This window comes from Lathamus discolor, chromosome 11, assembly GCF_037157495.1.
Source record: "Lathamus discolor isolate bLatDis1 chromosome 11, bLatDis1.hap1, whole genome shotgun sequence".
Classification (NCBI taxonomy): Eukaryota; Metazoa; Chordata; class Aves; order Psittaciformes; family Psittacidae; genus Lathamus; species Lathamus discolor.
Window position 1 is genome coordinate 3909122 of NC_088894.1, and position 13677 is coordinate 3922798.

At 40.8% G+C, this 13677-nt stretch overlaps 2 protein-coding genes across 4 annotated transcripts in view; one reads left to right on the forward strand and one right to left on the reverse strand.

The window, feature by feature from the left end:
- SLA2 (Src like adaptor 2) overlaps window positions 1-13677 on the reverse strand; it is a 105840-nt gene that overhangs the window by 65147 nt on the left and 27016 nt on the right. The gene's annotated exons all lie outside the window — the stretch shown is intronic.
- Window positions 1-13677, forward strand: part of RALGAPB (Ral GTPase activating protein non-catalytic subunit beta) — a 56025-nt gene that overhangs the window by 4878 nt on the left and 37470 nt on the right. For all 3 annotated transcript variants that reach the window (XM_065691188.1, XM_065691190.1, XM_065691189.1), the window contains exons 2-9: window positions 1068-1277; window positions 1946-2148; window positions 5742-5905; window positions 6520-6706; window positions 8962-9093; window positions 10251-10429; window positions 12112-12260; window positions 12375-12591. In XM_065691188.1, the coding sequence (XP_065547260.1) occupies window positions 1095-1277; window positions 1946-2148; window positions 5742-5905; window positions 6520-6706; window positions 8962-9093; window positions 10251-10429; window positions 12112-12260; window positions 12375-12591 (1414 nt within the window). In that variant the 5' untranslated portion in view covers window positions 1068-1094. The remainder of the gene's footprint in view (window positions 1-1067; window positions 1278-1945; window positions 2149-5741; window positions 5906-6519; window positions 6707-8961; window positions 9094-10250; window positions 10430-12111; window positions 12261-12374; window positions 12592-13677) is intronic.

A 13677-nucleotide genomic window follows, 5' to 3' on the forward strand; every position in this document is an offset into this window, starting at 1 on the left:
CCATGGCCCCCAGAGGAGGGAAAGTGCCTCAAGGATGGAGAGGATATGCTTCCTGCAGGCTGTGGCTGCTCTGATTAATCTGCTGTCAGATAACCACATGTGATTGCTGCCTCAAACCAGGAAGGACGTAGTTTGGAAAGCCAAGATTTTGCTGCCTCACTTTCCCTCCTGCCTTGAAGGGAATCATCACGCTTTTTACATGGATTTTTGTGTAAATAAACACTCGTGGAGTCAGCTAAATACACAGACTTGCTTAAATGGTGGCTTTTCTCTAAGAAGGTGTATTTCCAGGCCTGGCTTCTTGTTTGGTTTTGGGCCAAGGAATGTCTAAGGGAGGCATTGAAAATATTTCCTGTATAAGTAACTGGCTTCCATAATGTGCCGCCAAAGTGCAGTTGGCAAACGGTCCTCAGGGTGCCATTTGTGACAGCTTGAGCTGATCCAAGCTGTGACTGTTGAACATTCCTTGCTTTTCCCCTGTGCCAACCCTGTTTTCCTTGTGTTATTATTCACGTGGTCAACTGGCTCAGATAGCTGATAAAACACTGCTGGCGTTGGTAGAAGAGGAGGGAAAGGGAGATAGTTTGGTCCCAGTTGCATGGCTTAGGCTGTTCAAGTGGCGGTTTTAATGTTGCTGTGAATGGCTACAAAAGCCTGCTGCTGCAGGCAGTTTCTCTTAGTTTTCCAAACTGAAACTTACTGTTACCTTTTTGTTAAAAATCCCAAAACCCAAGCTCACAGCTGTATTTAAAAACAAAACAAAACCCCACCACAGCATCCTAAGGTTGAAAGCCAGCTGTTGGAATCTCTTCCGGGTCTTCAAATGTGTGACATGGACACATGCATCTTGAATTTATAAGGGTCCATATCATAGAATCATAGAATAGTTAGGGTTGGAAAGGACCTTAAGATCATCTAGTTCCAACCCCCTTGCCATGGGCAGGGACACCTCATACTAAACCATGTCAACCAAGGCTCTGATATCATGGCAAACAGCCTCAGTTTTGGTAACTCGTGTTATAGACATTTGTACTAATTATGCGTTCTTTTCCTTCCTTGCTCCCTAGGTGTTTGGATAGTAGCATAGAGGCACTATGTACTCAGAGTGGAGATCCTTGCATCTTGTCATTCAAAATGATCAGGGGAATACCAGTGTACTTCACAGCTATCCTGAAAACGTGGGGAGAGAAGTGGCAAACGCAGTGGTGCGTCCTCTTGGACAAGCTTTAATTACATCATCTGTTGGAAGTGAGAGTTTACTAAAAACAGACAAAGAAGTAAGTGCATTTCCTTACAGAGCATAGTTTCCCTCATGCTAGAGTGGCAGCATAATGATTTTCTATAGCCTCCTTTATTTTTCCCTGTGGTAGTCCCAAGTTGTATGAAGTATGCTATATTTTTAGTTAAGTAATCTAAATAAGGCTTCTATTAACAGCTAGATCATAGAAACAGTGTACTTAATGACCTAGTAGCTCAGATAAACACTACTGAACCAGGAGGTTCAGGCTAAAGCAATAAAAAACAACCAAAAAATCACCAAACACCACCAAACTAGGAAAAAAAATGAACAAGGGATGTAGCAGTCAACACACATGAAGCCTTTCTACTTACTTTCATTTTGGAAGCAACAGTATGTGACTTCTTAAAAAGTCTTTGAATAGTAAAAGTGTTTACTAGAATTTGGAAATCTTTCATTGCATCAGCTCGTGTGTTCTGAAGAGTTTTCTTTACAGGTTAGATTGAGATTCAAGGTTTAGAGTGATTTGCCATTTATTGTTAATCTTCTTAATGTCATGATATACAAATTAATGACTTGGTGTTTTCTTCCAATATATGTTAAATAGAATTGCCCATACCACATAACTACTGTTGCTTTGTTGAGGTAGGACCATTGTTTACCTGCTAATATTTATCTTTAATAATAACTTCTGCTTTGTTTCTTTAGGTAAAATGGACTATGGAGGTGGTTTGTTATGGCCTGACCCTCCCTCTGGATGGCGATACTGTGAAATACTGCGTCGATGTATATACAGATTGGATTATGGCTCTTGTATTACCTAAGGACTCCATTCCTTTACCAGTTATTAAGGAACCAAACCTTTACGTTCAAAGCATTCTCAAACATCTCCAAAATCTCTTTGTACCAAGGTGAGTGTTAGGGCTGGAACACTCAGGAGGCTCAGGAGTTCAACATCCTTGCATGGTAATGTTGAGATTCACGTGCTTTTAGGTCTTGGACAAAGTTACATTGTCAAGGTGCTCAAACATCATGTTTCGCGTATCATTTGATAAGTTTACCTGCTGCTTATTGGATAAGTAAGAGGAAATTATTTAATGGTGCCCTATGAAACAGTACTTAAATATTAGCTATCTGAAACTACTTCAGAGCAATGTTTAGTGTATGTCTGTAAGTACCAGATCACCTGCTTTTGTCACTATTAGTAATGTATCACTGCAAGTGGCCTTCAAAGTGCTCTGCTGCGCTTGGATCACTTAACTTTACTTGGAGGCTTTGTTAATAACTGATACAAATTCAGGCAAGGATTTCATTGCTCTTTATTACTTCAGAGTGTGCCACCTAACCTTAGTTGTCATTGCTCTTGATTTGTAGAGAAAAGGGCATTTTAATTCCTATTAAAGGATGGTCAGGACAACACCACGAACCTGAGTAAAGCATGCTTTTGGATTAGACTTCTGCAGGAAGTTGTCTCTAAACTTTAATACATGTAAAATAGTCTACTGTCTGGGAACCTTTATTCACTTGGCACAGTAAAGAATGAATTCTTCACTAGTCCATGAAATAGTTGTTGCTATGATCCCCTAACTGCCTTCTCGCCAGCGGCCCTGGTAACAGGCAGTTCAGTGGTCACATTTCTGTTGGCACAAGCTGCCATTTCACCTGTATCTCCCAGCTTCATTGATGGAGCTCAGTGAAGGGTGGTAGACTGCACAGGATGGCTCTTGAATAAAATAATTAACATCCAGAAACAGGGAGGGCTGGAAAATAATTATTTTAAACACTCCTCTTCCTCCCTCCGCCAGTATAACTGTTCTGTTGTTTTTCTTTCTAAAGCCTCTGAGATGTATCTGAAACACTTTTTTCATTGCTGAAAATTTGAACTTTAAGTTTTGTCCTCCAGGGAGCTGTGTTCAGAATTCACTCCAGCAACAGGAATACATTCTGTAATGGAAATTAAATGCAGAACTGGGTTGTGCACACCTTGCTTGAGTGAAAGCAAATTCTTACGTGCCTGGGGAGGGGAAGAGAAAAATAATTTCTGGTTTTACCTAGTTGATACAGGTTGCTGGTGCTTGTGGGCTCCTGTAGAACACCTACCCAGGAGCTCTTGTAGCAACATGCGTTGAGCTATCTCCTGGAAGAGTCTCTTGTCCTTGTGTTGAAAATACTAAGCCTTTATTATAAGCCTATGTCCTATGGAGGGTTGTGATTAAAATAGCTTCCTTCCTCATCCTGGTTTCCAGGAAACAATGTCAGTGCTGGTTTGGCTGCCTAAAAGTGGTGGCCCAGAGTTGAGGTGAGGGTTTCAGATGTAGAGTTGAGGTGTGAAATGCAGCAGCCTTAAGTGGGCAGTTTGACTTAAATAGCATCTCAGGAAGATGTATACACTAAATACAAAGCAGGTGTGTATAAAACATTCCAGTTTGAGTGCTTGGCTGTAGCATATGTTTATATACACAGTCCTTGAAATGGTGTGGTGCCAAGAAATAAAAACAGTGAAAGATGGAAGAGTCAAGCTGCCTTTTCTCTATTTCCTGGAGAGACTAGGGAGAGGGTACTTGCATCCCTCCCTCCTGCACTGACCTGCCCAACCCAGTGGAATGAACACTTATTTTTTTGATGTATTTGAGCAGTCCGCAAGCAAACCTTAGGCTTTCTGTCTTTAACAACCCTACAATACTCTGTAAGCCTTGCAGATTACTGAAGCAGTAGTAGTAGTTACTGCTCTCAGCTAAGGTTTTGGTACCACAAACTATTGGAAGCACAGAAAGAAAACATGGGAACTCTCTCCCTTCCACAGGAGACTGAGATGCAGATACAAGGGTCTTCTGTGCAACTAAAATGTCCAGAACTGATTGAGAGACCATGCGACATGTGACTGTCCAAGTGTAATAGATGCCTTTTTTGTAGTAACTTCGGCATCTCATATGAAATCATGAGAACAATTCTTGTCACAAAGGAGTGTGGAAACCAAAGGCCAAGCTCTGAGAAATCTAGACATGAATCTGCAAAATACTGCAACCAAAGTCTGCCATTCAGTTGGCTTTGTGGACAGCAGGAGCTGGCAGATGTAGAGGGACTTAAGAGTTGCCTGATCAGCTCAAGGTATCCCAGTGGTCATCTTGCATATAGAGCTTCTATGTGTAAACGCCCTTTTTATAGATTCCCTTTATTATTAGGGAAACAAGTCTGAAACAGGCTTTGAACCTTCAAGTCTGTCAAATATTCAAGATACCTTTCAATTAGAGTATCTGTTTTATTGCTGCTCAGGATAAAAATAGTCCTATGACCAAGGCAGGCCTTACTGGTCTCAGGCTTTGTTCTACAGAAACTGTTAGGATCTAGCACCAGCATCAAGCAACTTACTTAAGTCCTGAACTGTGTCTAGTCTGCAGTTTGGCGTTAGATATTATCTACAGTCTTTGTAATCTTGTTTCCAGTACTATAATGCAACATTTATTCTATCCAGATAATAGTTGATAGTATTTTTAAAAGGTAAGAAAAGCAGATCTCTATCTAGTGGATCAGCATGTTATTGAGATACTTGCCATGCAACGTGACTTGTGGGTTATATCACACTGAAAGTGTTTGGAAGAATCTGGAAATACTACTTAGTAGTCCAGTGGAAGGTAGTATTTTCATGGTTTCTTTTGTCATCCCTTCCGTAAGTGGTAGGAGGGATGAAACAGTGCATAAGTTGAAATGCAGCTTGTGTATATTGCATGCTGTAATTTGAAATCTCTTCTTTCACCCTTTCAGCTTTTAGCCTACCTCAGTTTTGTTCGTTGGTGTCCTCAGATCTTGTCCAGAATGTTTAATGTTACTGTTTTGTACCCCTTCTGCCTTGTCCTAACTGATGGGAAAAGAGTGTGCTGCTTTGGGCTGCTTCTGCAACACTTCTTGTTGAGTGACTCAGCGGTGGCAGTGTGGAGCTGGTTGTTACTATAAGGAAGACCTTGATAATATCATGTTGTTCCCTTTCTTCCTTACTTACCGCCTCTTCCTTTAGTATGACTTTCCTATTTAATGACCCTCTTCTAGATACTATTTTTTTCCCCTAAATCCAAGGAATTGGGGATAAGAGTTGCATCTACACTTGGAAGCAAAAGGAAAACTAGGAAGAATTTAAATTAGTCTGCTAATAATGTTTCTCCTAATTTTGCCACTTTCCTTCTGAATTATGTATGTAACCATGATGTCTTACATTCTCATTGTTTGGCCTAAGAAAAATTCCCTTGAGATGGTGGGGTGTGTTCTCCTTATGGTGGTGAGTTCTGTGTCATTTAGAGAAGAATGTTATGGTACATCTTGTACTCATTAAGGCAGAGTTAGGATGCTTAGAGGCAGAGTTAAGGTGCATAGAAACATATTAGCTCATGTTCTTGGCTCTTGTTCAATAATATTGATGTTTCCTCTTGTAATTGCTCAAAGTTCAGATTATTGTACACATCACTTTATAGTTCTTGTTTAGAGACTCAGGTGTTGTTTTCTTCTCTTGCAGGCCAGACCCAGGATCTAGTCAGATCAGACTGTGCTTGCAGGTTTTGAAAGCTGTCCAGAAACTGGCTCATGAATCAACAATTATGGCAAGAGAAACCTGGGAGGTTTTGTTATTATTTCTTCTTCAGATCAATGACACTCTTCTAGCAGCTCCAACTGTGCAAGGTTCATGTTCAACTTTCATTTTGTTCAATTGCTGGAAAAACCTTTGTTTCTACTTGACATTGAGCTGCCAGGGGTGTTGAGTGAAACCTGCTAAGAGTTTTTAGTAGCCGCCAAAGCACCATAGCTCATTCCTGCTTTGGCTGCTTTGTCAGAAAAGACTGCATGGTTTGGAGCTGAGTTTTCCTAAATGTATTGTTGCAGAACAGCGACTTTTGTACAAGAACTGTTCTTGGTGAATGGTTTCAAGTGGTTGTTCCCTCCTTGTTTCACTGAAACCCTCGTGTGTCTTGCTGTTTGGCCTGCCTGCTTGGAAAATCATATTGTCAGTTTATTAAATAAAAGACATCAGTATAGATAGAATGCAGTGGAAGACAGACTAAGATCAAGGAATTGCCAGTGTCCCTTAGTGAAACATGTATTTGGCTTCACATTACGTATTATGTTTGGTCTTGTAAAAAGGTGAATTGGCTGTAGGAAGCAATTGGGAATTATTCTTAAATGAAAAAACAAAACTTAAGAATCTTTACACACTCTAATGGAAATCTTCCTGGAGAGATATTTGAGGTTATTTAGATTTCATACTCACTGAAGGCATGCTTTGTTTCTGTTACAAGGTGGCATTGCTGAGAATCTGGCCGAAAAATTAATTGGCGTGTTGTTTGAGGTGTGGTTACTGGCTTGTACACGGTGCTTTCCAACACCACCTTACTGGAAAACTGCCAAAGAGATGGTGGCCAACTGGCGACATCACCCTGCAGTAGTGGAGCAATGGAGCAAGGTCATCTGTGCCCTTACTTCCAGGTAGGAGGAATCTCAAGGACATACACACATGTACTAGGATGATAATGGTTATACATGTTTTTTTCTCTGGAGTTGCTTATCTGTGGGACACCAGCAATCCAAAAGTGAATGAGCAGAACTTAGTGAGAGATCTTGTGTCTAGTATCCCTGGCTTTTACTGTTCTTAGAATCATAGAATGGTTTGGGTTGGAAGGGACCTTAAAGCTCATCTAGTTCCAACCCTGCTGCCATGGGCAGGGACATCCTTCATTAGACAAGGTTGATCAAAGCTCTGTTTTGACTTGTGTGTGTATCTTCATTCTGCAAGTGAAGATTTGAGTTATATCTTCTCTGTCACTGTGTAATCTCATAATCTCTCAGATATTTAGCACTTTATGTTTACTAGTTTCCACCACTGTGACTCTTTCATCATGTCCAATGAAAAATGAGTCAGGAATATTAGTGTCACATTATAGTCTGTGTGTTTAATGACAGTCACCACCAAAACTGTTAGGTGTGTGTTACTACTTCATGTTGCTGTGTTTGAGGTAACTCTTGGACTCTGCCTCTCCTACCCTGTGGAGCTGATGCTGTGCTATAGCTGCCTGGCGCTTGTGAACTGGCAGTAGGAATGTGATGCAGGCTCTCCTCTGAGCAGTGGCATTCTGCTCTTGGAGGAGAGCTGGACCAAACCTCGCTGGGCATGGGAACAGTGAGGATCATGGAATCGTTTAGGTTGGAAAAGACCTTTAAGAGCATCGAGTCCAACCATAAACCCAGCACTGCCAAGTGCACCGTGTCCTAAGTGGCATATCTGCACTTTTAAATGTTGATGGTGACTCCACCATTCCCTGGGCAGCCTGTTCCAACGCTTGATAACCCTTTTGGTGATGAATTTTTTCCTAATGCTCCATTTAACCCTCCCCTGGTGCAACTTGAGGCCACTTCCCCTTGTCTGAAGACTTTGTGGGACAAATCTCAGCCTCTCAGAGGAAAGAACTAAATTAATTGGTGAGGAGCAGGGGTCTGGGTCTCTTCTTTCCAGCAATCCTGAGACATCAATAACCAGATCTATAAAAATTCAAAGGTGTATGAAAATTGCTGCACTGTGAAAAACACAATCCTTCACTTTTCAGCAAGGGTTTATTTTAACTCTTGGAAACTTTCGCTTTTGAATTACCACTCAAAATTCCGAGTGTGGATAGACTTTTCTAGGTTATGGGGCTGCCTTGTTAAACCTGTGGGAAATAAAGCTGCAATGCAAGTCCTGTGTATTTCCCACGCTATTTCTGTAGCTATTTTTAGCTCACTAGATGCAGCGTTGCATAACAGAAAATATCTTATGATTCACTGGTCTGAAAAGAACAGCTAAGTCTCAAAACATGCGTTGGTGTTCTGCTCCATGCACTGTGCCCACACTTTAGCTTCCACTGTTGACTAACAGTCTTCGTTCTGTTGATGCATAGTAACCTGCAGGTTTTCTGTAGTGCTGTAGTCTGCTGTTCACTAATACTGGTTTACACCTAATACAAAGAAAGCTGAACTCCTCTGAAGCTAACTCTAAGTTCAGTGGTGTTTTGAACTCGTAGCTTTTTTATTTGTTTGGACCTTTGGGCAGGGTCCAAATGAGTTTAGCTTAGGGAAAGGTAAAAAATTAATTTCTGGGGATGCTAGGGTATTGGAAAAGCATGTCTTGTATCTCCCCCATCCTTTTAGAGAACACTGTGTCAGCTTCTGCAAAATACTGTCTGGAAGAGCTTGCTACTCTCTGGATTGCAAATCCTGTGCTGCTTGTAGAAGGGCACTGAGTGTTTCTCATGATATAAATTGTAACTCATCAGTAACCTGGAATTTAGACCTGTAATCTAATGTGACTACCTGTCATAGGACACTAGCTAAAGAGCCTTAATGATAAGGGCTTCAATTTCTTCTTCATTTTCTTTTTCCCTGCTCCCTTCTTAGGCAGCATCTTGTCACTTATGTGTGTGCCTATGCTAACCAGTAACCCCCTGGCTAATCACATGGGAGAGCTGAGGTGTTAGGCTTCCACAGCTCTTTGATTTTGTTGGACCTTTGGGCAGGCTCCAAGGCATGTACCCTTCAAAGCTATAAGAGGACTAAATGATTGTATAAAGTGAGGAGCTCTAGGAAAACTCAGGATGTTGCATTGTTGCTTGTGGGCTCACCTGGGGATCGCTGATTCCTTTGAGGCTCAAATGCACTGCTGATTTGAGGAGTATTAACTGAATGACAGATCTGCCTGACTTGCTTTCTAGATTGCTGCGTTTTACATATGGACCTTCATTTCCTCCATTTAAAATTCCCGATGAAGATGCTGGTCTGATTCCTCCTGAAATGGATAATGAGTGCGTTGCACAAACTTGGTTTCGCTTTTTACATATGCTGAGGTATTGTAATTACAGCTGTCCATTGTTCATGTTCTTGCATCATCTCTGTATGTTTGCATGACAAATGAAAGATTTCTCTGGAGATTGCTAAGATTGAGCACACAAAGTGTGAGAACCTTGTTATACCAGTGCCCTGTCGCAGTTCAGGGCAAGGTTATGCTGTTCAACTTTGAACTCTTGGACTCTTTTAGAATGTAAACTGGTTCATTTAGCTAGAAAGTTTTTAGCTGTTGGTATTTTGAAGCATCTGAAAAACGAGACTTCAATACAATTTTGTTTCTCTGAGGCAGCAAACAGGAAAAGCAGAACAATGACTGCTAGAGATATAAACTGCTGCCATTTATTCTCTAGAGTGTTAAATATAACCTGCAAAAGATTATTTTTACAAAGGGTGTATCTCTGGTTTATGAAGAAAGCTATGCAGTTAATTTTAACATGCATGTTACCCTTCCTTAAATACACAACAGAACCAAGTGGCATGCTTGGTTTTATAATTCTTGGGAATGGCATTGCATTCATTTTCTGAATGGCTGGAATATTAAACTATGTACATAGAACTTCTACTTATTAAAGCTGGAGAAACATTAGACTTTCAAACCGAATTCTTACTAAATTTGTTCTTTTTCTGCATTTGTGATAGTAATGTCACAAGTGCTGTACTCTTCAAATCTGGAATTGCTGTTACAGGATTCGCATCAGTCAGGAAGAATTGCTCAGACTTTACTTCCCATTCCCTTTTTTGTCACTGGTAATAGCAAATTCATTGCTAATAATAATTTGAGAAGAATTTTAACAGTGCAAGAGCCTCTTAAGCTGGGTTCAGAAAACCATAAATAAATAATATTACTGCAACAGTGGGATTATACTGTTCTAAGACTGTACTATTCTAAGTGTATGCTCTCGTTCATTGGATCTTAATAACATCCTTAAGTGTATTTGGGTAACGTCTGAAGTTAAGACAATGAAGTACTTCTAACCCAGGAAGTGAAAATTGACTTCCTGTGATGGAGTCACAGCTAAAAGTATGTTGATATTTGATGCTTTTTCGTGTTGTTGTTGTTTAAATGCCTTAAACTGTTGTGTCTTTAAGAGGTTTTTAAAATCCTAACAGCTGATCTTAAACTGACTAAAACATATTTTGCTCTTTTTGTGTGCAGTAATCCTGTGGATTTGAGTAACCCAGCCATTATTAGCTCTACCCCCAAATTTCAGGAGCAGTTTCTGAATGTGAGTGGGATGACTCAAGAACTGAATCAGTACCCCTGCCTTAAGCATCTGCCTCAAATATTCTTTCGTGCCATGCGTGGGATCAGCTGTTTAGTGGATGCATTCCTAGGTAATGCGTTTGTCCTACCTGTGAATAGCTAGGAATAGTAACTTAATCAAGATGTTATCTCTTCTAAATGTCTTCTCTATAAAAAACAGCCATAACAATTTATTATTTGCAAGTATATCCTGGAATTGGTAGGGAGGGGACCTCAGTTCTCTTTCAAATGGCCATCTGTGTTCACAGTGATAACATTTGAATGCATGAAGTTGTAGATGGCCTTAGTTTCAAATGCAAAGCAAGTAAATAAATCTGAAGTCTAAAATAAAGCCAGCCATCTCTTCCCCAAGAAAAGCTTCTTTCTCTTTGTCTAATCACCAATGCGTTAGGCTTTTAGCTTCTTATGAGTACTGACTACTTTGTGTATGAGCTTTGTAGCAACAGCTGAGTGCAGTGCCTGTTTTTATAAGGTACTGAATTTTGACTGTCATCTTCAGATCTTTATACTACAAGTGCCAGTTTCACTTAGTTTGTGGTTAGTGGGTGACTAGTAATGTTGTGTTTCTTTGTGTCTGCTGGTTAAGTGAGTAGCTCAAATTTGACTGATAGGTGAAGTAGACCTAAGCGCTGGCTGATAAGTTTTAAGTAACGCTGTATAGCATCTGAAATCGAAAGCATTTTTCTTAGTATGCTTCAGGCTTAGTAAAATTCTTCAGAGAAAAATGTGCTATTGTAAACTCGGAAGAGCTACCTGTCTTCTACTTCTTCTCTAAATGTATGCAGACAAATGTAGCCGTCTGCCATAAGCGTGAGCTGATGTAAGACTGCAGAAGACTTGAGCAGACATGTTGACTGTGTTCAGAAAGAAAACTGGCTGTGCAACACTACTGGTTTAGCAGGAGTTAGTTGTTCTGTAATGTGTTACGAAAAGTACTTGGCTGCCTTAAGTAACATGGTCAAAAAAATCTGTGTCAAATCTTCAAGCACACTGCAATTCCACGTGTCATTTTTCAAATGGAATGTGAGGGTGATGATATTCATTACAATGGGAAGAAGTGGTATTTGTCACTTACAATTTTACTTCTGATTCTGACTGGGAAGAGTAGCTTTGTACACCATGAGTGTTTGCCTGAGGCTGGATAAAGACTGATCTAATGTCCTGACAGAAAAATGACAGCTTGCTCTGCTTTCTTACCCCATGTCTTGTACTGACTTAGTGTTTGACTGTTCAGCAAGCGGTTCACCTCACAAAATCGACAGAAAACTATGTGATGGATGGGTTTCAGCTTAGTTTAGTGCGCTAGGATGGCTTTAAAGGGTCAGAAGTCTTAGAGGGGAATTGGAACAGAGCATGGGATCTTTCATTGGCAAAGAACAAAGGTGAGAGGCACCTGGATTTTGGCAGGAGCGAGCTCCTAAGTTGGCTTTGGCAAATAAACCTTGCCCCTTCCCCTCTTGTTTGCTTTTAGACTTGGTCCTACCGTGTCCCACTTCTGACCTTCTTAACATGTGGGGTTCTTTGATGGGTTTTAGTCATTTGCTTATTACATGTAAGCAGGGTTGTCTTTTCCTTGTACATTTATTTCTGCTAATAGTAAAAGGGGAAAAATGTTTTTTGTACTGCTGCTGGTTTGGGGGGCAGGGAGGAAAGCTAGTCTATTTACAGAAGGTCCAGATGTTTACTGACTGGGCTGCTGCATATAAGCCTATGGAATTCTTGCTTAAAACCTGCTTTATTTCTTGATCCACAGGCATTTCACGACCCCGGTCTGATAGTGCACCCCCCACGCCAGTGAATAGGCTGAGCATGCCCCAGAACACTGCTATCAACACCACTCCACCCCACAACCGAAGGCATCGGGCAGTGACTGTGAATAAAGCAACGATGAAAACCAGCACTGTAAGACTCCCTATTCTGTATTTAAGTAGCTGACCCTTCTGATAGTTTCTTCTGTTAGAAGAAGTGATTTACTTGCTTCTAGGAGCTGATCTGTGTGTTCCTCTGTTCAAATAGGTAACTACTGCACACACTTCAAAAGTGCAGCATCAACCCTCCTCTACTTCTCCACTGTCTAGCCCAAACCAGACAAGTTCTGAGCCACGGCCACTACCAGCCCCTCGCAGGCCAAAGGTTAACAGCATCTTGAACCTCTTTGGATCGTGGTTATTTGATGCAGCATTTGTTCACTGTAAACTTCATAATGGAATAAACAGAGACAGCAGCATGACTGGTAAATATCACTGAAAAAAAGACATACACTTTTTTTCCTTGTTTTACTGACTTTTCCTACCTGCAAGATTAACATATGCGTAATCCAAACCAAAATCATCAGAAGTGCTGTACTGTGGTTAACCCCTCCCAGCTGAGCCAGCACCTGCTATTAGCTAAAGCAGGTGTTTGGGGGCTTTAAAATCTATAAAAAAATCACATTTTGCTATTAAACACTTTTGCTCTAACAATGCATTCCTGAGCATGCTAGTGGGGAAATCTTATTAAGTAAAGGAAATGATGCGTTAAGAGCCCGCTGCCTAATTTCAAATCTGCTTGAGTATCTCTGAGTAATAGCAACTTTTATAGTGAGTCTTTAATATTTGAAAGACTATCAAACATCGCTACAGATACTGCACAAAGTGGTATTTCTGGGTGATGGGAAGTGTTAGAGGAACAGAAATCCTTAAAGTAGCAGGTGAAGCTGCTGCTTTTCAGTGGCGGCTGCTCCGTGTTCCCATATATGACTTGATACCTTTGAGGTCTTCAGTCCTTGACTGCTACATTTATTTGTGTCTCCTATGCTTTGCTCAGCTTTAGAGGTTAGATGTTTTGAAACATGATAGCAGAAGTAGTGTTCTGGTCAGAGAAGGGTTTAGCATCCTTCCTTTTGGTGACGATAATCAGAAAAGAATAAAGTTTCTCACTCCTTGCATTTTTCCTGTTCTTCATGTAGTGTTTTGGATGTCTGCTAAGCAGTTGCAAGAGATGTATCTATCAGGAGCTTGCTGGCCTTAGAGAAATAGGAGGAAGATGTTTGTTGTAGCAAGTTGGGTTCATAGTGGGACGTGACAGCAGCAGTTAAACTGATGATCTTCTTTGTTTGTTGTGTCACAAATCCGTGTGGAGGCGATGGATTTAGGATTTGGAATCTGTTAAAGGTATTTTTAGATATGGATCATGTGGTTTTTGAAAGTGTTCAGTTGTGGATTTCTGTGGTAGAAGTTTCAAGTCCCCCTGTAAAAGGCCTGTGACATGTTACTAGAGCAATAGCTGCGCGTAGGGAGGAGTAAGGCATCATCTGATGCTGTGTTCAGTTGCACGTGCT